Raw genomic sequence first — 27,717 nt, forward strand, 5'->3', positions numbered from 1 at the left:
CAAACTGTATGTGTATAAATGATAATCGTGAAAGCGAGTAGTGATTGTTTATTTTGATTTATACAATGGTTTTTACCATCGGGAGCGTTTGTAGCCCAATAAATTGCAGCAGCAATAGGAAGAAGACACCACAGCTGTCTTTTTTAGGTTTCCTAAGGATCCTGAGAGGTATATACCATCATGTTGCTAAACTGTATCGTCAGGATTCATTTGCAAATGTATGTGTATAAATCATGAATGTTTCGTTTTAGGAGCAAAAAAATGGCTAGTTAATAGCAGACGAGAAGATCTTATGAAGAAAGACCCGGTCTACCTGTATAATAATATTAGATTTTGTTCGCTACATTTCGAACAAAATCAGGTCATGAACGCAGACAACAACAAACTCGTGTGGAATGCAGTATCCACACTGTTTGACATTCTAAATAAGCCACCTCAACTGACGATGAAGAAGAAACTGCCAAAAAGATTCGACAGTCAATCTAAAGCTGTAAAACAGTCCTATGACACAGAAGCAGCTAGTTCAACTCTCCATTTATTAGTGCCAGATTCGTGAGAATCATCAACACAAGACCTGCTTTGAAGATAAAGTGGTTAGATTAAATGCAGCTGTTCGTGTCTTACAAAAGCGTGTGAAGTGTCGGAATGTGCAGATCGCTAGACTTCGATCGAAACTATTATGGGACAAGGAAAGTGCCTACAGACAGATTGTTTGAAAATTATTCAAATATTTGGTTTTTCGTGAAATGTAATGTAATCAGCTCATTATGTTTTCAGCATATTTCTGCCACTATTTGGCAGTTGCTTTACCCACTTTGAATAATATAAAGATTAAGGTCGTACTTGTGGCAACAGGCAACAGTGACACACACAGTAGGCCTACAGAACGATAACCGAGCTGTCGATCGCTTTTGCATGTAGAGGTACATGTCTGTGCTTCTTACATGTGAATCTGTGTGTTTATATTCTTTTGATATCAACGTGGTAAGCTGCAATTCTGTCCAATGTCACAAGTGTTTCTTCACGAATGTGTTGTAGCTTGCCACTCATGGTTTTTGTCCATACTTGCGCTTATTTTAGAATCATTTTTAGAAACATATATGCCTTCTGATACTAAACAAACTCTTGGAGGCAAGAAAATAACTCGAATAATTCGGAAATTACGTAGGAAATGGATGCAAACAAACATGCTTACGACGCGTCTGACTTTCACCTTACCTGCCGCTCTGAGCGCTAGTGTCGCTCCATATGTCAAACGGCAACTTTTACAGCAGTGAGTGTCGCGGCTGTGGGTGTTAGACTGTGTGTTCGGGTTAGGAAGTATTGTTTTTCTTTCAAAAATGTGTACATTTCCAGCTGCGAAATACACCCCTCCACAGCCGAAGCTAAAAATCTGCCCAGTTGCTAAACTCAGCCCGTACCGGGAAGAGTGAGTACATTATTCTTTTCTGTGCAGAAATGAAGAATTCCATTTATTGTTATTTTTGCCTGATGTTTACACAGATTATATAATTATGATATTTATATTACGAAGTATAACGTAATTTCATTTCAAGTTGTGTAAACTGTATTAATGGAATACCCAAACGAAGGAATGCGTTGTGAAACTGAATATTTAGAAAAATTGTGAAATTTTCAAAGAATTTCTTAGGTTTCAAATCAGTTTCTTCATTCAAAATAATGTATGGATGTTTGTTCATACACATCAAATTTTCTAAATTCAGATATATTTATCATTCTATTTTGCTGCTGAGGAGGACTGACAGGCATTGTTACATCATTGGCTGTGTGTTTTTGTTCTTTTAGGCGTGAGTGGAATGAAGGTAGATTCGTTTAAGTGAGATTCAGATTTTCTATTAATCTTGTTCCCCCCCCCCCCCTCCCACCCCCCGTTGGCATGCAGTTTTTTGTATAAGTGGTGTTGACTACAGTGAGATTGTAGCTATTAATTTTTCGTATTTTTCTTGGTGTCTGTAGTTCAGTTATGTATCTTTCCCTTAGTGGATACTTTATTAACCTCTATGTGAGCCTGGAAATATGCTTTTTCATGTGTTTTTAGATTACATGAACTACTGTGAATTATGTAGTTTGTGGTTGTATTTTTTGTGATTTCAAGATCTAGAAAGTTTATTTTATGTTCTTTGTTCTTGTATTGTTGCTGTGATATTTTTTTGTGTAAGTTACTCCATTGTGAGTGGAGTTTGCCTGTTACTTTTTCTATTCTGCCAGATAAAATTAGTGTATCATTTACTTACATTTGGTAATAAAGAGCTTTATTAGCCCATTTTGGATGGTTTTTAAAACAGTTGTTCTCAATATTGTGTAGGAAAATATTAAGTAGTGTCTACATCATAGATAAAGCAAAACTTATTTCCTCAGATACTGCCAACAAGTAGACAAATGAACCAGTTGATGAAACTTACACATTGTCTAACATAGTTTATGGTATTTATCCAATTATAAGATGACCATAAATATAAGACAACTTGCTTTTTTCATTTTCTTTTCATTGTTTTTTTTTTCTTTAGCAGACTCCATAATAAACTTTTTAGGCATATTCTGACAAATCAAATTTACAAACTTTTTTGTTGATAATAAATTATCTTAAGATCTACCTAAAAAGTAACACTGACTATTGTAAACAGTCATACTGTTTTCTGAGATAATGTATATGATGCTGTTGCGCAACCAGTTTTTTGTCTAACACAGTGAGCTAGTGGTGTTCTCCATTGTAATGTAAGCCCCACCATCATAGTCATCTACCAACTTGTACTTGCTTTGGATTCCAAAACACAAGCAATCTGAAATGTCCTTTTTATCTCTAGTGCCTTCATTCATATAATTTGTCAGTGGTTGGGAAGCCTTAATTGTGTTTATCTCTCATGTACTGAACAACCTGCTGCTGTAATTCATAAAACCTTCCCAGAATGGCGTCCCCAGAAGGTTTGGCATGCATAACTAGTGATATCTAATTTATTCTTCATGTGAGACCAACTATGAACATTTGCTTCTGTAACGTCAAATTTTCTTTCTGCTGCATAGTTGTTTGTAGCCTCTGATTCATGAATAACCTTTAACTTAAAATTTGTTGTATTGTATTTGAGAACCAACAGTGATCTGCAAACTCGAAGATCCATGTTTCTCAACAGTTGTGCCAGTGATTTGCATGCTTTATGAATTATTAGAGTTTATTTTTCTCACTGCTTTGTGCAAATTGAATAAAAAGTTACCATCTCAGCACCCTTGTGTTGAATCAGAAGAAATCAGACCGCTTCAGGCTAACAGTGCACTTCACCATTTATTGCCATTCATGAAAATCAGCAGTGCTGTCGAATAGTAGCTGCTTTAGTGCCATTCTTGGACCATGTTTCATTTATTGTGCCACATTTTGGTTGTTCTGTGCGAACATATTTATGTTAGAATTAAACAATGGAAACTCCAGGTTGGAATATCTGCAATATAAGGAAAAAGACAGACTGCTATTCACTGTAAAGATGACATGTTGAGTTGCAGACAGGCACACATTTAGCCCTTTTCAGAAAAGGAAACCTACACACATTCATTCAAGCAAGCACACCTTGTGCACGTATGACTGCCAATCTTCAACAGCTTGGACAGGAATGCAACTTCCATGTAGAATGGAAGCAGCAATCTCGAGGGGTTAGGGAAGGGGAACGGATGACAAGGCACTGAGGGATTGGGGGGGAGGGTGTGGGGATAGTAGATTACTGTAGATCAAGGCCAGGATAATTTCAGGAGCAGAGAAAGTATTGTAAGGATAACTCCCTTAAATGCACTTCTTTTCTGAAGAAGGCTTTTGCCAAAAGCTTAGTGTGTAATAGTCTTTTTGCTGTTCCTGCCTGCAATTTTTAGTGTGTAGCAATCTAACCTTTTCACAAATATTGACTCATATTACACATGTGAACAGTTAGATGTCTCGATTCATTTTTAGCTAATGTACTATGTGCCTCCAGGTGGGTAATAAAAGCTCATGTTGAAAATAAGACAATACAATTAATTTCAAATCAAAGAGGAGAATGGAGCCTATTTTCTGTGAAATTGGTTGATGAATCTGGGGAGATAAAGGCAACAGCATTTAATCAAGAGTGTGAAAAATTTTATGGTCTCATAACGGTAAGTGGAACTCAAACTTTGTTGAATTAAATTCAGAAAACTATGGCGAGTTATGTATGAAATGTATTTTTTTTTTAATTTTCGTAAACTAGATTTTGAGCCCTTTCAGACTCAGTTTTCAGAAGGGGCACATGGAAGTTAAATAATTCAGCCTAATAGATACTAGCTTGTAACAGTATGGTTGTAGATCCAGCTGACATCTTGCATTTTCATTGCCTGTTGGTTACAGAATTCACCATTCACTATACACACTGTCAGTTGAAGTCTGTCAACATCTAGCATATGCTGTACAACTGTTAGTTTCTGTTGACACTCACTCATTTATAGTGAATACTGAAATCTGTAGCCAATAGACATTTAAAATGGAAGATGCTAGTTAGTTATTGAGAACATTACCACTCATACTGCTGCAGATGCTAAAAGTGGATTTATACAATGGAAAATCTGGAATAAGAGCAATATGAAATTAATCCTTCCGCTTCTCAAGCCATACATCATGATGAAATAGTTCACGGGTGAATGTTCTGGATGCCATTGCACAACAGGCACAGTGTTGTGACAAGCAACCACATGGCAATCTACATCTGCATACGTACCCCGCAATCCACTGTTCACTGTGTGGCACATGGCGGAGGTTTTTCCTGTTCCACTTGCTGATAGAGTAAGGGAAACACTACTGTCTGCATGCCTCCATATAAATTATAATTTCTCTTATCATATCTTAGTGGCCCTTGAGCAAAGTATCCATAAGTGGCTGTAGAACTGTTCTACAGTCAACATCAAATGCTGGTTCTCTAAATTTTCATCAAAAAGAATGTCACCTTGGCTCCAGGAATTCCCGTTTGAGTTCCTGAAGTTTTTCCATAATACCTATGTGTCGCTCGATTCTACCACTAACAAACCTCGCAGCCCACCTCTGAATCACTTCGATGCCTTCCTTTAAGCCCTCCTGGTGTGGATCCCAAACACTCAAGAATAGATCATGCTAAGGCTCTGTATGCAGTCCACTTTACAGATGGACCACACGTAATGTGCTCGTTTCATTTCACATCGGTTTGCAATGTTATGCCTGGATATGTAAATGACATGACTGTGTGAAGCAGCACACCACAGTACTGTACTTGAACATCACAGGTTTGCTTTTCGTGCTCGGCCACATTAACTTACATTTTTCTACATTTAGAGCTAGCTGCCATTCATCACACCAACTAGAAATTTCGTCAAAGTCACTCCTCCTACAGTTACTCAATACCACCACCTTACCATACACCACCCCATCATCAGCAAACAGCCACAGATTGCTGCCCTCTGTCTGTCGGATCATTTATGTATATAAAAAATAATAGTGGTCCTGTCACACTTCCCTAGGGCACTCTTAACGAACCGCTCGTATCTGACGAATACTTGCCATCGAGGACGACATACCAGACTGTATTACTTAAGAAGTCTTAGAGCCACTCACACATTGTGGAACCTGTTCGTATGCCTGTACCTTCATTAACAGAGTGCAGTGGGGCACTGTGTTAGATGCTTTCCAGAAATCCAGCAATATGGAATCTTCCTGTTGCCGTTTATTTGCAGTTCAAAGTAAATTGTGTGAGAAAAGGACAAGGTATTTTCACAAGAGCAGTGTTTCCTAAAACCATGCTGATTCACGGACAGAAGCTTTTTCATCTCTAGGACATTTGTTGTATTCAGACTGAGAATATGTTCAAGAATTCTGCATCAAACCAATGTTAGGAATGTTGCTTGGTAATTTTGCAGGTTTGTTGTTTTGCCTTCTTATATGCAGGAATAATCTGCACTGTTTTACAGTCGCTTGGGAATGTGCACCGAGTGAGTGATTGACAATAAATGCATGCTAAGTAATGGGCCGAAGCTACAGAGCACCTTTAAAACTAGATTTTGATCATCTAGACCTTGTGACTTCCTTGTTTAGAGCTCTTTCAGTTGTTTCACTATGCCAGAGATGCCTAATATTGTGTCATCCATATTTGAATGTGTGCAACGGTCAAACAACAATATGTTTGTACAATTGTCCTGCATGAGTGATTTCTTAAATTGGAAATTTAAAATTGTGGCTTTCCTTTTGGTACCTTTTACTGTCACTCCATACTGACTGGATAGAAGTCTTAGACCCAATAGAAGCCTTAGACCCATTAGAAGCTTTAGACCCACTTAGTGATTTTACGTAATTTCAAAATTTTCTTGTGTTCTTGACCAGTTTATTTGCTTAGATACGACAGCAGTAGGAACATGTTTCATGCGTAGATTGTTTTACAGATGCACGAATCCATACTAACTTTTGTCATCATCTGCGTGTTCTCTTTTGAACTGAGAGTGCAACAACCTTTGTTTAATCAGCTGTTTCCAAATTTTGTTGTTAAATGACAGTGGGCCTTTTCTGTCGGTGCACTTGCTAGGCAGCTGCTTCTCCAGATCGTGATTTACAATCAGTTTAAGCTTTGCCCATAATTCCTCTACATTCATCATGCTAAAACTAAATGATACCAATTAATTGCCTGAGTGAGATGTTAACAACTGCATTAACTGATATTTAAAGCTCACTCTTGTGGTACCATGTGTTCATAAGTCACTGTCAGGAAAACATACAATTAATTTAGGCTCAACAGGAACAACCAACAAGGCACCAAATATTAGTATAAATGGCCCAGATTTCTATCGCCAGAACACTTAAACTCAGTCAATTTGCAACCCTCAGTATAGCATTCTTACCCACACCAGTGTCCAGCAATTCTGGGGGAGCCAGAACTACCTCCTTCAAGTGGATCACTGTAACTGCCATGTTGGAAATGCAGGGACATGTCACACCTGCTCCTCGTGCAGCGTGGCTTGCTGAAGAAATAGTGAAGAGCTGCTTGTGCAACAGCCTTCCCACTGCAAAGCAGTGGGGAAGGTAAATCCAGGTCGTGTCCAAAGAAGTCGAGGTTTGCTCTCGACTGGTGTCTCGCTTCCGACTCGACTCGCCAGCTGGAAGAAAGTGAAGTCTGCTCTCGACCGATGTCTCGTTTCCAGCTCAACTCACCAGCCCCGAGCCACCTCCACGTTGCGCAAAAAGGCCGACAGGTGGCACCACAGACCGACGAAAATATGCAACGGAGAGACCGCACGAAGCCAAATCGAAACATTGCAGGTGAGCTCCACGGCTCACAGACAACTTTACTGTCTCACTTAGATTCGACCTCAGGGTCGACAGCAGTGAACATTCCCGCTCCTACGGTATCTAATTTGTCATTGCTGTATGTGTCCCGTGGCTCACTAAGTATCTCAGAACTTTCTGCTTTGGGTTTCAGCCAACTCTCAATCCGGAGGTAATTTGTGCACGAGAACTTTCCTGGAGGACAGTAAATTCGAGAACTTTGTTACAAATACTTTGACAATTTACCTATAAAAATTTGACAGTCAACATATCTCAACTCTGAATGATTTAGTTATTTGTGTATTGTCAGCTAGTGTTCATCATAGTACCTCAAACAACAACCTAGCATAAAAAGCCCCATCCGCAAGTACTCTGCCAACCAAGTAGTTCCTTGTTTCATGTAGTGCACACATGACCTATCAAGGGGAGGCCTACAATTCTCCACCCAATAACACGAGTCCAGAAATCCACAGTCAAGACCATCACAGAGTTAATAAAGCCTTTGGTTGAGACCCTCCTTTTGGCTCCAAACCAGATAATCCTGATCAACTCTCGGAACGATGTTGCAAACTACGAGTGCTGCTCAGACCCGACGTGCGGTGCCAGCAGCCTTCACCACATCTGCCAGCCACCTTTATAAACTGAGGATGGCATCACAACTCGTGCGACAGGTGTTGTCGGTGCCGCAGTGAGCCACAACTTGCAGACGACTGCATTCTGTATGTTCAATAGCTGTAGGCAAAGTTTCCTCCAAATCTCAGGTGGGACCTCACGGCAGATAAACTGAGTGCAAATTTGCTCTCTTTCCAGCCCTGAACATTATCTTACAGAAGGACTCCGCTACACGCCTAACATTGGTGCTCTCCGTACTAGAAAACTCCTGCCCACGTGGGTCTGCTCAGACCCTGCTGAAGGAACAACTACTTGTTCATTCGCAGAAGAATAGGTGAGACCAGACAGTCGGCCTCCACATCGGCCTTCGTCTTGCTGTGAGGACAGATCCACCGTGTTGGGTATACTAGGAGGTGCCTTGCCAGCAGAGCCTGTGTGCAAAGCAAGTGACATCTGAGGTGTCCGTGCAATGCACCAGGTTCTCTGCCACCGCTACACCCTGACGTAGTGGTCTGAAGGCAGCAGATTGTAGCCAACAGCGCCTTCAGCTGTGTGCAGACTGCACCCAACTACTCGTGCACCTCCATACGGCATGCGTACATCCTAACCGTCCTAGCAGGACAACCTGAAGAGGTAAACTGTAACAGTAGGTAGAACCCTAGATATGCACCTAATATGTCACCAGTAGAGACTTGATATTTTAATGAGCTATGTAACTGACTGTTCAGAAGAAATGAAAGCTGCACTACAGACTGTCTGAATTTACCCTAAGTCAAAAAACAAGAGATTAAACATCTTAAACAGAAACATGCATGAATTTAAGAAAGAAGCTGCTAAGAAAACACAAGAGAAGTTAAATACGTAGCTTTCCCCTTGGAGATGTGTAACAGGCAACAGAGCAGTTCATCAGCCTACCAACATAGTCACTTGCTGAAATGTTGTGCCTGTAGGAAATTGACATCTGACTGTTGACCTGTGAACTATTTCGTTAGTAGGATGTAGGGTACGTGGCTTCTCACCATAGTGGAGACACTGAGTGACAGACAGCCACAGTGACAGTACATTTAAATGTTTCCATCTGTAGTTGAAACCTTAAATGTGCCTGTCATATCATAGTTGAAGCCTCTCTGTCATTTAGTGCCTCATCGAAGTGGTGAGCAGTGACACCTTCAATTTCGTAGAGAGAATTATGTATCTTTTGCATGCCATGTTTAAAGATGAGCTTCAAAAGGATCTGAAACTAGTTTATGGACATAAACTAATGTTTCATAAGTAAATGGCTATAGTTTTCCGTATTTATATTAAATTAATAAACGCTTCCGATATTCGACAATATCCGTACTGGATAAGCGTAATGTGAGACTTATGTAATTGTAGGGCATGTTTCTGACGTCTTGTTAAGTGTTGGCATACATTGTTGCCATTATTAGCATAATTGGACATTCAGAGTAATTGGTATGTAGTAATGTTTTAGAGCAGTTGTAGATAATTTGAAGTTCAACAAGAAAGCAAGAAAGAAAACTATGAAGGTTAGGAGTAGTACAGTAATTTGAATGCAGTGTTTAAATAGTAACTGAAACTGTTGCCACTGTAAGTATTACCCAACTGAGATAAAATATGAATACATATAAGTTTCAAATGCGTATAGGGAAAATTTCCCAATTGAATGTGGAGTAAAATGAAGTTGTAGAAAATTGTCATATTTTGAAGTTAATTAGGTTAAATTTCAATTGTATATATGTGAAGAGCATTCAGGAAAGATGTAATAGTTAAGATTCACATTTAATGGTGATTGATATAGTGATAAAATCAAAATGCCAATGTGTTATAAAACGCCGGCCGTGGTGGCCGAGCGGTTCTAGGCGCTCAGTCCAGAACCGCGCGACTGCTACGGTCGCAGGTTCGAATCCTGCCTCGGGCATGGATGTGTGTGGTGTCCTTAGGTTAGTTAGGTTTAAGTAGTTCTAAGTTCTAGGGGACTGATGACCACAGATGTTAAGTCCCATAGTGCTCAGAGCCATTTGACCCATTTTTTTGTTATAAAACATCAACATTAGTTACAGAAACCAAAAACATAACCTAACAATGTCTCTTATTTGTAGCAGAGTCAGACCAACAAGTTTTGTTGTAATACATGGCTGTGTACTTTTCACTGACCTGTGTTTCTGTTGTGACTCACCGATCTTTCAAAGTGCCGCCTCCCAGTTATGCGCATCCTCTACGTGCAGTGCTTTCTGCCAGCCGTGCAGCAGCAGCGCCACCTAAGCGGCCGGCCAGCCAGCCAGCGGCCGATAGACTCGGACTTGGTCATGAATTGACTGTTAAAGTGACACACGTCTTACTCTGTTTACTTGATCTGTTACTTTCATGTATTGCGTCATCCTTGAAATATATTTGTTCAACTTGAAGTTATAACAATTGGCGATGAGGTAGTGATTTTTCTTTTCCATCATTGACCCACATGTTTCCGTGGCTACTTTAGAGCAACTATTGCAAGGTCTCATAGAACAGCAAACGCTTCTCACAAATGCGATTCGTAATTTCGTCGTGGCATTGAATGCGGGGCGTCTCTCATCGTTGTCTCTATCTCCTTTTCCTCGTTTTCAACAAGACGGCGGAAGACTGGTCTGATTACGGAAAACGTCTTCGACAGCACTTCTTGGCATTTCATGTCGCGGACGACCAAACATGTAAGTCTCTGTTCCTTTCATGGATTTCACCTCTAATGTATTGGTTGTTGTCGCAGTTGGCTCCTTTGAAAGAGCCTGTGTCTTTGTCCTTTGCTGAAATGTGCTCACTTCTGTCCGTTTATTTTCAAAGCATACGCATGTGGTAGCCTCTCGTGTTGCCTTTTATCGTTCTCAAAAACAACCGAATCAATCCTATCGCACTATGGCTGTTGAACTTCACGGCCTCAGTAGAAAGTGTCAATTTGTTACTGAAGTTCACAAAGAATCCTACACCAATTCCATGGTATGGGATGCTATTATCCGGTCGGCGCCTGACAAAGAAGATAGGCAACGTGCCCTTCAATTGGCAAATCTGACTCTTGATGAAGTCCTATCCATCGCTCAGTCCTTTGAAATATCTCGCGCCGCTGGAGCGCAAATAGAGGCGTGGGATGATGTCGGGGAAATACAACCTCTGTGCGATGTTGACAAAGCGTGTGGCGTGGACGTGTCCCCGCTGGCTGACGTGGCTGCAGTACGCTCCCAAGCGCAGCCTCGGCCTAACCGCAAACAAAACTCTAAGAAACTGCAGCAAAACCCACGGCAACTTCCTTCATGTTGACGGTGTTTTACAAAACATTCACGAGGGATTGTCCACAACATTGGGCTGTGTGTCACAAATGCCGAAAAAAGGGTCATGTGTCATCCGTTTGCAAATACGACCGCATACATGATGTTCATGAACAATACGCTGATTCTGATTCTGTGTTGTCTGTCAATTTTACTTCTTCCCTTTCAGGGAAGTTATTCCTCACTGTCCAAATATTTGGTCGAGATGTTCGCATGCAGGCAGATACTGGTTTTGCTGCCACTATCATCAATTCTCCAATCCTGTCACCTGTTACTAGGCAATTACAGACTTACAATAAACAGAAGATTTCTCTCTTGGGACAATTTGATGCTGAGGAATATTACAAATCTGTCATTCACACTGTTCCCATATTTGTGGTCGATCATAGTAACGTGGAGAATCTTTTGGTTTTGATGCCTTTTGCGTTTTTGGGTTCTCCATTGATGACTCTGTCAATATTGTCTCTGATGCTATTCCTTATGCTCAATTGGATTCCTTGTTGACTACATTTTTTGTCCCTTTTTCCTCCTGGGTTAGGCTGTGCAAACGACTTTGAAGCTCATATCAGTCTCAAACCCACTGCTCGGCCTAAGTTTTTTTGGGCTCAACCCATTCCTGTGTACCATCGTGATCAGATCAGAGGGGAGTTGGATCGTCTCACTGCTTCAGGGGTCTTGCTTCCTGTCACTTCCAGTGAGTGGTCCTCTCCTGTCGTCGTTGCTAAGCCAAATGGTGATATTCATCTCTGTGGCGATTTCAAGGCCACTGTAAATGCTCAATGCCTTATCGACACTTTCCCTATGCCTCGACCTGAAGAATTGTTCACTAAACTTGCTGGAGGCCAGTATTTTTCTAAACTTGACCTGTCAGAAGCTTATCATCAACTTCCTCTCGACACTGCTTCCCGGCAGTTTCTGGTCCTTAACACGCCTTTTGGCCTCTATCAATACCAATGATTACCATTTGGGGTTGCCAGCGCCATTGCTCTCTTCAAGCGATTCTTGGAACAATTATTGCTCCCTGTCCCTGAGTGTATAAATTACCAGAATGCCATTGTTGTCACTGGCTCCACCACTGACGTACATCTTCAAAATCTCCGCACGCTTTTTCATGTCTTACAGACTGCTGGTCTTAAGTGTAATCTTCAGAAATCAAACTTTTTTCAGGCATCTATCACATACTTGGGGTTTCAACTCTCTCAGGATGGTATTCGTCCGCTTCAGCAAACTGTCGCTGCAATCGATGCCCTTCCTCACCCTACATCAGTTAAGGAACTGCAGGCCTTCTTGGGGAAAATAGCATACTATCACAGGTTTTTACCGTCTGCTGCTTCGGTGGCTCAGCCGTTGCATCGCCTGTTGCATAAAAACGTGCCTTTTCACTGGTCCGCGTCATGCGATGCGACTTTGCAGAAATTGAAGACTATGCTGAAACAGGCCCCGTGCCTGGCTACTTATCGACCTGGCCATCATCTTGTTCTTGCAACAGACGCCTCTCAATACAGGATCGGTGCAGTCCTTGTGCACCGTTTTTCTGACGGTTCTGAACAACCCATTGCTTATGCCTCCAAAACGCTCACAGATGCCCAACAAAAGTATTCTCAAATTGAAAAAGAAGCTTTGGCCATTATTTATGCTCTTCATAGGTTTGGTGTTTTTTCTCTATGGATTCAAATTTCATCTTGTTACAGATCACAAACCACTTGTTTCCTTGCTTCATCCATCAACCTCACTTCCTGACAAGGCTGCACACCGCCTCCAGCGTTGGGCTCTTTACTTGTCTCGTTTCAATTATGTGATTCATTTCCGGCCGACGGCTCAACATGCGAATGCTGATGCACTGTCTCGTCTTCCCATGGGTCCTGATCTGGCATTCGATAGGGACAAACTTTTGTTTTTCCACCTGGATGTTGCCGAACAGCGGATTGTGGACGGGTTCCCCATCACCGGGGACCGGCTTGCGGCTGCTACGGGTTCTGACCTTACCCTCTCCCGGGTTTTACGCTGTATTCAGAAGGGTTGGCCAGATCGTCCGTCCGCTAAGACTTCTGATCCATTGCGGAACTACTACGCTTTCGCTACCGCCTCACGGCTAGGGATGGTGTTATCCTCCTTTCCACCGAAAATGCTTCGCCACATGTTATGGTACCTGCGTCTTTGCACGCTTCAGTCTTGTCTCTTCTTCACCAAGGGCACTGGGGTGTCTCTCGCACAAAATCTCTGGCGCGCCGCCATGTGTACTGGCCCGGCATTGACTCTGAAATCGCACACATGGTCGCTGCCTGCGGCCCTTGTGCGTCACAGGCCGCCACCCTGAAGTCATCTTTGTCCCCGTGGCCTTCGCCTGAGGAGCCCTGGGAGCGCATTCATGCTGACTTCGCGGGACCTCCTTTTTTAGGTACTTATTGGCTTCTCATTATTGACGTCTACTCTAACTTTCCTTTCATTGTCCGTTGCACGTCACCTACCACCGCGGCAACCACCAATGCTCTAGCTCGCATTTTCTCTTTGGAAGGTCTTCCATCTACTCTTGTTACTGATAATGGTCTGTGTTATGTCCTAGCCAGTAATGCCACCCGAGCCCGCTGCCAAAGGGTTGGCAGCATCAAAGTCCGGACGCCGTCCGCATAAGCAGCGCCAGCGAGACAGCAAATCGCCGCAAGTCTGCGCGCGCCACCGCTGGCTTCTGGCTTCTTAAGCGCTGGAGTCGCGAGCGCTAAGACAGTTCTGTATTCGCCGCTCAGTTGTATACTCGCCACCGAATTGTGTACTTGCTAGTCAGTTGTGTGTTAATCGCAGCAGAGTTGTTATTTGTCGTCAGCCGACGCTGACCTAGCCGCTCCGACTCGAACTAGACAGATTCTGTAGACACGGAGTTCCCTACTGAGTATCTGTATCTTCGTAAATAAAGATAAGTACCAACTTTTATTTAATCAGAGTGTTTGGGTTTTCATCTTTCTGTTCACTGTTCCAGCGGACCGGTCGGCCCGCTATTAAAAGTGTGGCGGTGACTTCGTAAGCCGTTTCTACAGCGAATTGTTTGTCGCTACGAACACCGCCACAAAAGTCTGCAATTTGCCTCTTCCGATTTTGCGGATTTTTGTCCCCGTCACGGCGTCATGCATCTCACAGCCCCTCCGCTCCATCCACAGCCAAACGGTGAGGCTGAACGACTGGTCCGCACATTTAAGGCTCAGATGAGGAAACTCCTGACTTCTTCTGCTGCTGATGATGTGCTTCTCCAATTTCTGGCTTCTTACCGTTTCACCCCCATGGGCAACCACAGCTCGGCTGAGCTCTTACATGGCCGACAGCCCAGCACGCTACTTCATCTTCTGCGCCCTTCCACCTCACGGCCACGAGCACCTTCGCTTGGCCGGTTCACCGCTGGCAACCTTGTATGGGTACGGGGATATGGCAGATGGCCAAAATAGAGTCCTGGCCGCATCTTACGACACAGTGGCCGACGCCTGTATGAAATCCAGGCGGACACGGGTGTTGCAGTGCGTCATTCGGACCAGCTTCGGCCTCGTGTGCCGGCAACGCCTGTTCCGGATGCCGCTACACCACCTTCGGCTCTACCTGACGCGCAGGGTCCTAGAATCCCTCATTACTCACAAAGCAGTCCTCTCACCATCATATCGGTGCCAGCACAAGAACTGACGCCAACTGGAGATGTGCCCATACAGGAACCAGATGACCACCATCTGTCGGAGCAACTCTACTCGCCTCCTTCTCCTATGGACGTGGACACATCGCCCATGTCTCCTGTAATAACAACCAGACTTGCTGCAACGGGCAGATTGGTGCACAGGGCCCCAGCAAATTTGACCCCCACGTCTCCTGTCATCTCGACCCGTTATCATTGGGGACACTTCCGTCCGTATGGGAAGCCACCTCCTCGAGACTATACGGCCAGTCAAACAACACCTATGGACGTTAGCAATCTACAGGCCACCTCCATCAAGACCTGTGAAAAAACTTCAAAGTAGGGAAATGTGTTGTGACTCGCCGATCTTTCAAAGTGCCGCCGTGCAGTTACATGCGTCCTCTACATGCAGCACTGTCTGCCAGCCGTGCAGCAGCAGCAGCAGCTCCACCACCTAAGCGGCCAGCCAGCCAGCAGCCGCTAGACTCGGACTCAGTCATGATTTGACTGTTAAAGTAGCACATGTCTTAGTCTGTTTACTTGATCTATGACTTTCATGTATTGCGTCGTCCTTGAAATATATTTGTTCAACTTGAAGTTATAACAGTTTCGAAGGAAAGTCACTGTCATATGTTGCTTCCTCCGAGAATTTTGGAGACATAGTTGAAATTAGTTCATTCCCAGAATCTTGTGTTTGCTCTTTTCTAAAAACTCTAAAAGTCTTTATCACACTCATCTTCACCACCCACATTGTGAACACAGAGTAGTCTTTTATATGAAAGATACACAGACTCACACAGTCACTTGCTGGGCTTCGAAGTGGCACATGTTGTGAGTAAAATGGCACATGGAACCACCTAGACTTGAAAGTGAATTAAATCTTTCTGGATTCAGAAAGCTTCAACCGGTACCAACATTTTTTTACCTTTCAGTGGGTAGATTTTTTTAGTAATGGAACAAGATTGTTCTCTGGCCCATCTTTGCTTCTTTTAGAGTCTTTTGAAAAACTTAAGAAGATGCACACCAGCTTACGGATTTGAGGTTATGGTCCCATATTATAGTGTGGTTGCTCTGCTTGTGTCAGATTGCTGTTGCGAATGTGAATGTCACTTCTTTGGACTCAATCATGCTATCTCAACTTCTGTTGGACAAGGAAAATTAGCAAAGGTCCAGACTAAACTGTCATTTCATATACTTCAATTTGGGGCAGTGGATTTTTGTCACCTGGCGTAAGAATGAATTTATATTTTATCATTGAACCTACAGGTATCTGTGACAGAATGCCAAATGCTGAACCTTTACCTTTCATAAGTATAATCTGAAATGAAACATAAATATGCTTACTTTTCAGTCTTGTCATGCTATCTGTTTTATTAAGTCTTTTTCAATCTACAATGGTGGCAGTATACATTATTTCGCCAGAGGAAAGTCCAATTGTTGTAATTTTATTTATTGGAATTGTCATATTTTCATTTATTTGACTTGTCATTTGTTTTCTCCATTGAGGAGAAACCATTAATTAATTGATAGTGTTACTGTTCACTGTTAATGTATGGATTGTAGGTACAAATGTGTAATACAGTGGTACCACAAGTGCAGATTTGTGTACATGTAACATGTATTTACCATGACCAGTGCCCTTCTTGATTAATCATAAGTGAACTGCCTAACAAATTGCATGAAGTATTTGTAAGTCAGAGAAGAGTTTTCTCCCCCACACTGCCCTCCACAGTCTTATTCATTACCAGCCCCCCACTGCTGTAACACAGAGTTATGAGGCCCTAATTGTAACTGTTATGATTCATTTTTACTATGCACTTTGTGTTTCTGTAAACTGTGTTTATTTTGTGCAACATGATGCAAAGAGTTCGCTATGCATGTGATTGGGATAATAATATCCTGCAATCAAATGAAACTACACGGTTCCAGAGACCTTTTCAAGTCTCATACATCTAAGACCTATATCTGCAGACTGAATCAATTAATGAAAATTTGTACAAAGTCCAGGATTCAAACCCGAGTCTCCTGTTCTGAAGGCAAATGTGTGAACCACTATACCGTCCTGCCACGTTAGCTGTGCACAAATGTACAGGCTACCCTAGCACGCCTCCCTCCTCAGTCCAGATTCCCGTGCATGTCTCAGCCCATTCGATTCTGTCGCCAGAACTGATCGTGGCCCGTTGGTACTGAGTTGAGTGGAAAGATTGAACCAGAGACTTCAAATATTCTGTGACAAGCTTGGCTGCAACTTCCTGGACTTGCACGATACGATTGAAACTGCAGGGTCCCCCTAAAAGGGTGAGGTGTGCAGTACACATCACAGGCTGCTACTCGGGGGTGGGGTGAGCACACTGATTTTTTAGATTAGATGACTCTCCATCCAATCCAGACAAACATAGCCATAGGAAACCCAGAAGTATCAGTTTAAGATCGAAAGACGTGCCTCCCACATTTATTTATTTTTATCATTTTTATCATACAGCTCGAAACATGTATTTAACGTGCATGGGCAATGTTATAATAATTACATTTAGATTATTGATACACAATATAAATAGGTTACATGCTATTAAGTAAAAGATCACTTAAGTATATTTAACATAGCATTCCTCAGGTCAAATCATGCCAGCACCATACTGTATGGGCACTTCAATATAAGCCATTTTTTAAACTCGTTTTTAAATATTCTACCAGAAAGCTGTTTCAGGTTTTTTGGCAGAGAATTATAAAATATTGCTCCCTTAATGAAAGGGGTATTTGTTGTTAGATTCAATCGTCTGCTCACCATATGAAAGTCTGATTTGTGTCTTGTATTGTAATAATGGATTTCCATATTCCTGTTTGTCACTTTTTTGTCTTTTTTCACTAATAATATTGATTGAAACATATATACTGCATAGATACTCATAATATTAAACTTAATAAACAGGTTTTTACATGAAGTTCTTGGTCTTACTTTTGCCATAGTTCTTATTACTCTTTTCTGCAATACAAATACCCTTTTTATATTGTATTGGCTACACCCACCCCTACAATACAATTCCATAAGATAGATGGGGATACACCAAGCCAAAATACGCTATTTTTATTGCTTCAATATCTAAATATTGAACTAATCTCTCTAGTAAATACAGACTAGATGTTATTTTACCACAGACATGATCTATTTGCTGATTCCACAAAAGTCTGTCATCTATATATACCCCCAGAAATTTACATTCTGAACAGGTATTTTCCTGAATGTCCTCATTTACAACAGTATTTTTATTTGAGCCACTTGTCTTAAAATAAATTAGTTTTGTTAATATTGACCCTCAGGTTTTCTTTTTCGAAATGTGTTTGGGCTTTTTCAACTAAATTCTGTACCACTGAATTTAGGTCATCATTACTACATGCCCAGCAAACCCCAGAGGTGTCATCAGCATACATAGTAATACAATGACTGGTGTCTAATACTTTTGGGAAATCATTCATGTAGCAAATAAACAAGAAGGGGCCCAAGATAGAGCCTTGTGGCACACTAAAATTTATATTTCTTATCTTTGATCTTCTTTTTTCGATTACCTCTCCATTATCATACACAACTTCTGTGCATTGTTGTCTATCTTTAAAGTAAAAGCAACAGTTTCCCACTGACACCATTATAAGCAAGTTTACTTAAAAGAGCGCCATGATGGACTCTGTCAAATGCTTTGGAAAGATCTAAAAACAGTCCTGCCGTTTCGTAGCCCTCATTTATTTTCTCCATCAGACAGTGTACAAACTGTACTGCTGCAGATATGGTGCTCTGACCACTTCTAAAGCTGTGTTGGAAATCTCTTATTAAGTTATTCATATTCTAGTGCTTGATTAAGATTTCTAGCATTATTTTTTCAATTAATTTACCAAACACCGAGGTTAAGGCAACTGGTCTGTAGTTCTGTGGTTGTTTTCTTTCCCGTTTTTTATATAAAGGTTTAACTATAGCAAGTTTCAGTTTCTTCGGAAACACACCTTCTTCAAGTACACAATTTATTAGATGGACTAATGGTCTGGCTAACTCACCCTTGCATTTTTTTTAGTAGAAAAGGAGAAAATTCATCCCATCCAGCTGATCTTTTATTTTTTAGGCTGTCAGTTAGCTGTGTTATGTCCCTGATGGTTACTGTAGGTAGCTTACAAGAGTCCCGTTCCTTTTCCTTATCATATTTAAACTGCCTCTCCTGTTTCATGCAAGTATCATTTTCAATAGCATCTATAAAGTAATCATTAAATATATTACTAACTATATAAGGATCAGAAAAATTATCATTATGTATACTTAACTTTATATTATTAATTTTAGTTTTTGAATCAGTGTTCCTCATATCAATAACTACTGCCCAGCACGACTTTGAGACACAGTCAGAATTTCTGATCTGTTTACTAATATGTTCTACTTTCCTTCTCCCTACTTCCTTGCGATACTCATATTTATATTTTTTATAATCCTCTTTATATGAATCAAGACTGGTTTCTCTGTGTAGCTTATACATATACTCCATTCCTTCTTGGAGTCTTTTCGTTTTTTCATCCAGTTTTACATGTTTGACTACTGGAGGTTTATTTTTATTTACATTGATCTTCTTTGCCGGGATAGTAATATCAATATGTCTAGTTAAAATTTTTACAAATACACTCCTGGAAATGGAAAAAAGAACACATTGACACCGGTGTGTCAGACCCACCATACTTGCTCCGGACACTGCGAGAGGGCTGTACAAGCAATGATCACACGCACGGCACAGCGGACACACCAGGAACCACGGTGTTGGCCGTCGAATGGCGCTAGCTGCGCAGCATTTGTGCACCGCCGCCGTCAGTGTCAGCCAGTTTGCCGTGGCATACGGAGCTCCATCGCAGTCTTTAACACTGGTAGCATGTCGCGACAGCGTGGACGTGAACCGTATGTGCAGTTGATGGACTTTGAGCGAGGGCGTATAGTGGGCATGCGGGAGGCCGGGTGGACGTACCGCGGAATTGCTCAACACGTGGGGCGTGAGGTCTCCACAGTACATCGATGTTGTCGCCAGTGGTCGGCGGAAGGTGCACGTGCCCGTCGACCTGGGACCGGACAGCAGCGACGCACGGATGCACGCCAAGACCGTAGGATCCTACGCAGTGCCGTAAGGGACCGCACCGCCACTTCCCAGCAAATTAGGGACACTGTTGCTCCTGGGGTATCGGCAAGGACCATTCGCAACCGTCTCCATGAAGCTGGGCTACGGTCCCGCACACCGTTAGGCCGTCTTCCGCTCACGCCCCAACATCGTGCAGCCCGCCTCCAGTGGTGTCGCGACAGGCGTGAATGGAGGGACGAATGGAGACGTGTCGTCTTCAGCGATGAGAGTCGCTTCTGCCTTGGTGCCAATGATGGTCGTATGCGTGTTTGGCGCCGTGCAGGTGAGCGCCACAATCAGGACTGCATACGACCGAGGCACACAGGGCCAACACCCGGCATCATGGTGTGGGGAGCGATCTCCTACACTGGCCGTACACCACTGGTGATCGTCGAGGGGACACTGAATAGTGCACGGTACATCCAAACCGTCATCGAACCCATCGTTCTACCATTCCTAGACCGGCAAGGGAACTTGCTGTTCCAACAGGACAATGCACGTCCGCATGTATCCCGTGCCACCCAACGTGCTCTAGAAGGTGTAAGTCAACTACCCTGGCTAGCAAGATCTCCAGATATGTCCCCCATTGAGCATGTTTGGGACTGGATGAAGTGTCGTCTCACGCGGTCTGCACCTCCAGCACGAACGCTGGTCCAACTGAGGCGCCAGGTGGAAATGGCATGGCAAGCCGTTCCACAGGACTACATCCAGCATCTCTACGATCGTCTCCATGGGAGAATAGCAGCCTGCATTGCTGCGAAAGGTGGATATACACTGTACTAGTGCCGACATTGTGCATGCTCTGTTGCCTGTGTCTATGTGCCTGTGGTTCTGTCTGTGTGATCATGTGATGTATCTGACCCCAGGAATGTGTCAATAAAGTTTCCCCTTCCTGGGACAATGAATTCACGGTGTTCTTATTTCAATTTCCAGGAGTGTACTTCCTATTTGCTGTCAACTCCCCTTTCCCTATAAACTGATTCCCAAGATTCTTGACCCAAAGTTTTCTTTAGCAAGGTGATGTTGTATTCAGAAAATAATCTTCTATTCTCATATTTTTTGTTTTGTTTGAGTTTATTAAGACAACCAATCAATAATAATTGTCCTAGATGATCAGATATGTGTCCGTTTAGTCTGTGCTGACACAACATTTTCATAATTGGTCATTACATGATCTATGGAACTGCTACTTGACTCAGTTATTCTAGTGGGCACATGACCAAGTAGATCTGTAATATCATAGGATCGTACACAGTCTTGTAAACCTTTGCATTCATGGCTGTCACTTAGTGTGTTTATATTAAAGTCTCCTAACATTATAATCTTTACTGTATTTCCACCCTTACTTAGCTTCCCCAATACACTATCCAGTGCTTCCAGGAAAACTTCGAGATTACCAGAAGGGGCTCGATATATACCTACCACAATAAGTAGGACGGATGCAATCATCAACTTAATTATCACTGCTTCAAAATCTTTCTCAATACAATAATCATTAACCTATGATACTTTTTCTACAGAACTTATTAGGTTACATTTCCTTACGTAAGTAGCAACACCCCCTCCGTTATGTTCTGTTCTACAGAAAAACGACATAAGATTATACTCCTGTAACTTATAATATTGAATATTATGGTTAGCTTTTTGATGCTCCGTAACCACAATTACATGTGTAACTAAGGCCTCGAAAACATCGATTTTGTTACCCAAGCCCTCAACATTATAATGTAAAAATGATACATTAGTACAATCATGAGAGGATATATCCTTGTCAAGGTTAATATTATCACACAAATTGATAGTTTCTAAATTAGGACCGAGCGAGGTGGCGCAGTGGTGCAGTCATTGTTTACAGAGCTTGTTACATCAACAAACTTCGCCCCAGGTTTAATAACAGATGAAATTTGCACGTTTTCCGTGGTCGAGTTAGGCATACAATCTGAAATATTGTGTGCATGACTATCTCCGTAAATTTTAACATTCGTTTTACACTGAAATTGAGCTTGTTTAACCTTAGGACCACTTTTTGTAGTTTTGGTGACACTACTTGCAGTTGCAGTTGCACTTTCACACGTGGTTTTCAGTTCTTGTTGCTGTTTTGTTTGATGTATTTCACCCACATCGGACTGTTTTTCACGTATTGATCTAGCATTTTCTTCATTTAAACATAGTATTTCAGTTTTTAATACCTGAATGTCATTTTGTAGTAATTTTATAATTTCATTTTTGGAGTCCAGTACACATACAAGATCGGCCATTTCATTACGTAAACAAGCGTGACACGTCCAAGGAAAATCCTCACTGATGTATTTTAAGTTTATTTTCGTGCACTTTTCGTGTAACCAATAGTTGCACTTGACACACCAAATAACTTTCATCACTCGCTTTTCACATTCTTTACACGACGAACAGCTTATTTTTTGCCTTTTGGACGAGAGCACAGTGCCACTACACTTTTCTATCGGCGCAATCTTCTACCTGTGAAAGCATTAAAATCCCTGTAGTTAACTGCCAAAGTATGCGCAACAAGATGCCAAAGTTTGAAGCGCTCATGAAAAGCAGCTAAACTCACATAATACTAGGGATGGAAAGCTTGTTCAAACCTGAAATTGATAGCAGTGAGATTTTTGGGGAAAATTGAAATGTATATCGAAAGGATAGGCAAATGGGAAATGGAGGTGGTGTATTTGTCACAGTAGACAAGAAACTCAAATCCAATGAGGTAGAAATTGAAGCTGCGTGTGAGAGCATTTGGGCAAGACTCATTGTGAGAGATGGGCATAAAATGTTAATTGGATCCTTCTTGTCGCCCATTGGACTCATATCGTGACATAACCAAAACCTTTAGGAAAAACCTCTTTGAGGATGTCCACATCGATACTGGTATGAGTGACCATGATGCAGTTGTGGCAGCAGTGATCACCAAAGGCCAAAGGACAACCAAAACAAGTAGAAAGATATATGTTCAGTGAAGTAGATAAAGAATCAGTAGTGTTGTATATCAATGAGGAACTTGAAAGTTTCAGCACAGGGAAGGAGCATGTAGAGCAACTATGGCTCAAATTTAAAACATAGTTGATCATGCACTGGATGGATTTATACCCAGGAGAACAGTTCATAATGGGCGTAATAGGTGTAAAACAAAGCATAGGCTATAGATAGAGTGATGTTGAATGAAACATGTTTGGCTGTCAAGAGAGTAATGTGTGATGCCTTCAGTGATTACTGTAGCAGAATATTGTCAAATCATATTTCACAAAACCTAAAGAAATTCTGGTTGGATTTAAACGCTGTTAGTGGCACCAAAGTTAGCATCCAGTTCACAGCAAATGAGAGAGAAACTGAAATTGATGGTAGCAAAGCAGAAGCTGAAATGCTGAACTCCATTTTCAAATGTTTATTTGCCAAGGAAAACCCAGGAGAATCGCCCCAGTTTAATCCTTCTACCACTAAAAAGATGCATGAAAAAAGTATTAATGTCAGTGGTGTTGAGAGACAGCTGAAATTGTTAAAACTGCCATTGTTTGGGCAAGACTTGGTAAAGCTCCAGGGCCTGACTGAATCCCTATCAGATTCCATTCTCTATTTGCGACTAGGTTTCCCCCTCTTCTAACTTTAATCTATCGTAGACCCTGCAAACAAAAAACGGGGGAAAAGTGCAGGTCACCCATATAAAAGAAGGATTGTAGAAGTGATCCACAGAACTACCATCCAGTATCATTGACATCAATTTGTTGTAAAATCTTAAAAGATATTGTGAGCTCTGACATAGTAAGGTATCTTGAACAGAATGACCTCCTCCATGCCAGCCATTGTGGATTCCGAAAACATCCATAATGTGAAACCCATTTCACACTTTTCTCATATGACATACTGAAAGCTTTGGATCAAGGCAGTCATGTAGACTCTGTATTTCTTGCTTTCCAAAAAGCATTTAACTCAGCACCACAACTGAGCTTATTGTCAAAAGTATGATCATATGGGATATCAAGTGAAATTTGTGACTGGATTGAGGACTTTTTGCTAGGGAGTACACAGCTTATTATCTTGGATGGAGAGTCATCATTAATTGTATATTAATGATCTTGCAAACAATATTAATAGTAACCCCAGACTTTTTGCAAATGATGCCATTATCTGTAGTGAAGTGCAGTCTGAAAGAAGCCATATAAATAATTCAGTCAGATCTTGGGACAATTTCTAAGTGGTGGAAGGATTGGCAACTTGCTTTACATGTTCAGAAACATAAAACTGTGCATTTCACAATACATAAAGATGTAGTAGCCTTTGACTATAATATCAATGAGTCACAGATGGAATTGGCCAACTCATAGAAATACCTGGGTGGAACACTTTGTAGGGATATTAAATGGAATGATCATGTAGGGTCAGTCAAGGATAAAACAGGTGGTAGACTCTGATTTACTGGTAGAAAACTGGGACACTGCAATCAGTCTACTAAGGACACTGCTTAAAAATCACTCATATGACCCACTCTGGAACTTGTAATAAGTAGAACAAATGGGGGATATTGAATGTGTACAGAGAAGGACAGCACAAATGGTCACAAGTTTGTTTTACCCTTGGGTGAGCGTCACAGAGATGCTGAAGAAACGGAAGCGGCAGACTCTTGAGGATAGGTGTAAACTAACCCGAGCAAGTCTACTAACAAAGTCTTAAATGATGACTCTAGAGATATATTACATCCCCGTACATATTGCTCACATAGGGATTGTGAAGACAAAATTACAATAATTACAGCATGTACAAGGCATTCAAACAGTCATTCTTCCTATGCTCCATAAATGAGTGGATCGGTAATGGGACAATAGGATGTACCCTCTTCCATGCTCCTCATGGTGGTTTGCGAATTTAGATGTAGGTGTATTACTCCTAAAGTCTTAACAGCATTGCAGAGGCTCTCCAACTGTTTTGAAATAGCACCTCAGCATTGAACAGAATGGGGGATCCTGCCTGAAACCTAGCCATAGGTGCTTTAATCTGGAACCATACAGTTTTAGTTTACTAAATCACGTATGCCTGGTTTCAGGCAGGATTCCCCATTTTGTTCGAAGTTGATGTGGTATTTCAGTACAGTTGAAGAGCCTCTGCAATGCTCTTAGAGTTTAGTGGTAATACCGAGTGTGCCGAGGTGTGAATGGGTATTTGGTTTGAGGGGGAAATATGTTAGGGTAGTTGCACAAAGCCACTGTGCCAGGGTACCATAGAGGTTAGTGCATCTGCCCATGTAGCAGGAGACCCTGGTCTGAACCCTGACCTTCGTACAAATTTCCATTCATCGCTTCAGTCTGCACATAATATCCTAAAAGGTAAAATCATGTGTTGATGGAAATAATGGCAGACATATTTGTTGTTGCTTTGTAAATTTGGCACTTGAATGTAGGAGAAAAACCTCAATTATTCGAGTAAGTAAATACCAAATTTAAAAAAAAGAAAAGAAGTTAAACTGATTTTCAGTCTTAAAACAGTTTCATCGCAACTGTTTCCCCTGTAGGGGCCATAAATTTACATCTTGTGCTACATATAAATCAGCAGTTTTATTTTCCTGTGTTCATTTGAATTGTCTCATCTTACACATAACTCAGCAATTTTACTTTCCTCCATTTATTTGCATCTGTTTTTGGAATTGTGATTATTTTTTCCTTAAAAGAGGGAAAGACATGAAATGTCCTTTTTCAGGGGCACTCATGAAACAGGCACAATATACAAAACTTATGCCATTCCATTGTGCCAGAGTGCTTACAGCAACCAGTTAAGAATTATTCCACAATAAAAACAGTCTTGGTTGCAAAATCAGTTAATATCAGTGCTGCGTTTCACCCTTTTGGCTCCTCACTAGATTGTGTAAAAGTGGGTGGATATGTGACCCATCCATAATGTTGTTGTTGTGGTCTTCAGTCCAGAGACTGGTTTGATGCAGCTCTCCATGCTACTCTATCCTGTGCAAGCTTCATCATCTCCCAGTACCTACTGCAACTTACATCCTTCTGTATCTGTTTAGTGTATTCATCTCTTAGTCTCCCTCTACAATTTTTACCCTCCACAGTGCCCTCCAATGCTAAATTTGTGATCCCTTGTTGCCTCAGAACATGTCCTACCAACCGATCCCTTCTTCTAGCTAAGTTGTGGCACAAACATCTCTTCTCCCCAATCCTATTCAATACTTACTCATTAGTTATGTGATCTACCTATCTAATCTTCAGCATTCTTCTGTAGCACCACATTTCAAATGCTTCTATTCTCTTCTTGTCCAAACTATTTATCGTCCATGTTTCACTTCCATACATGGCTACACTCCATACAAATACTTTAAGAAATGACTTCCTGACACTTAAATCTATACTCGATGTTAACAAATTTCTCTTCTTCAGAAACGCTTTCCTTGCCACTGCCAGTTTACATTTTATATCTCCTCAACTTCGACCATCATGTTATTTTGCTCCCCAAATAGCAAAACTCCTTTACTACTTTAAGTGTCTCATTTCCTAATCTTATTCCCTCAGCATCACCAGACATAATTAGACTACATTCCATTATCCTCATTTTGCTTTTGTTGATGTTTATCTTATATCCTCCTTTCAAGACACTGTCCATTCCGTTCAACTGCTCTTCGAAGTCCTTTGCTGTCTCTGACAGAATTACAATGTCATCGGGGAACTTCAAAGTTTTTATTTCTTCTCCATGGATTTTAATTCCCACTCCGAATTTTTCTTTTGTTGTCTTTACTGCTTGCTCAATATACAGACTGAAAAACATTGGGGAGAGGCTACAACCCTATCTCACTCCGTTCCCAACCACTGCTTCCCTTTCATGCCCCTCGACTCTTACAACTGCCATCTGTTTTCTGTACAAATTGTAAATAGCCTTTCGCTCCCTGTATTTTACCCCTGCCACCTTTAGAATTTGAAAGAGAGTATTCCAGTCAACCATAATAAAGCCCTATAAAATGGATTCTTGTGTCCATTTTCCATTTTATGTGGCTTTATGATGGCTGGGTTACATATCCAACTACTGTTGTAGACTTTGATAATGCCCCAAAAGGGTGGAATGGGTGATTGATATTAACGAATTTCATAACCAAAACTGTTTTTATTCTGTAAGCACAACATTGCTGTGACCTCTATTAACACATTGTAACTTGTTTCAGGAGGGGAGAGAGTATTTCATCAGTCAATGTAAGCTGAAACCAGAAAACAAGAGATATAGCGAAGTGAATCACGATTACCAAATGACGTTTACAAATCAGACAATAGTTATACCTGTGACGTCTCCTGGTGAGACATTCACAGAATCGTTGTAATATATGAAAAATAAGAAACATTTTTATGTATTATTATTTCATTTCTGTATGAATGGTTGTTAATTATGCAGACTCTGTAAAAGAAGAAATCATCTTTTTGTTTGTGCAATAATTATGTATCTATATCTATGTGGTCAGCGAGTGTAGAAATTGAAGCAGACAACGATAATTAGAAAAGATAACAAAGGTTCGTATTAAATTGCCTATAAATAGTGGAGGTTAAACCATTACTCTGTCTGTCTTCTTGTAGCCATTAAAGTCGTAAGAGCCTGTAATGCTCAATTGAATGCTTGGTTAGCTTTCTTTTGTTGCTTGTTCGAGAAAGATGCCATTGGAGGCTGGTGAATGAAAAAGGTGTACTTTAAATTTATGTTGATTTTTGAATATACAAATTGTTAAAAATA

General features: G+C 41.3%; 1 protein-coding gene across 1 annotated transcript; it reads left to right on the plus strand.

The window, feature by feature from the left end:
- Positions 1-1,230: 1,230 nt before the first annotated feature.
- On the plus strand, positions 1,231-27,717 carry LOC124717325 (replication protein A 70 kDa DNA-binding subunit-like). The gene is made up of 3 exons (XM_047244156.1): positions 1,231-1,429; positions 3,975-4,134; positions 27,161-27,717. The coding sequence occupies exons 1-3, from the start codon at positions 1,341-1,343 to the stop codon at positions 27,311-27,313; spliced, it is 402 nt and encodes a 133-aa protein (XP_047100112.1). The 5' UTR covers positions 1,231-1,340; the 3' UTR covers positions 27,314-27,717.

This window comes from Schistocerca piceifrons, chromosome 9 (genome assembly GCF_021461385.2).
Source record: "Schistocerca piceifrons isolate TAMUIC-IGC-003096 chromosome 9, iqSchPice1.1, whole genome shotgun sequence".
In the NCBI taxonomy this organism is placed as follows: domain Eukaryota; kingdom Metazoa; phylum Arthropoda; class Insecta; order Orthoptera; family Acrididae; genus Schistocerca; species Schistocerca piceifrons.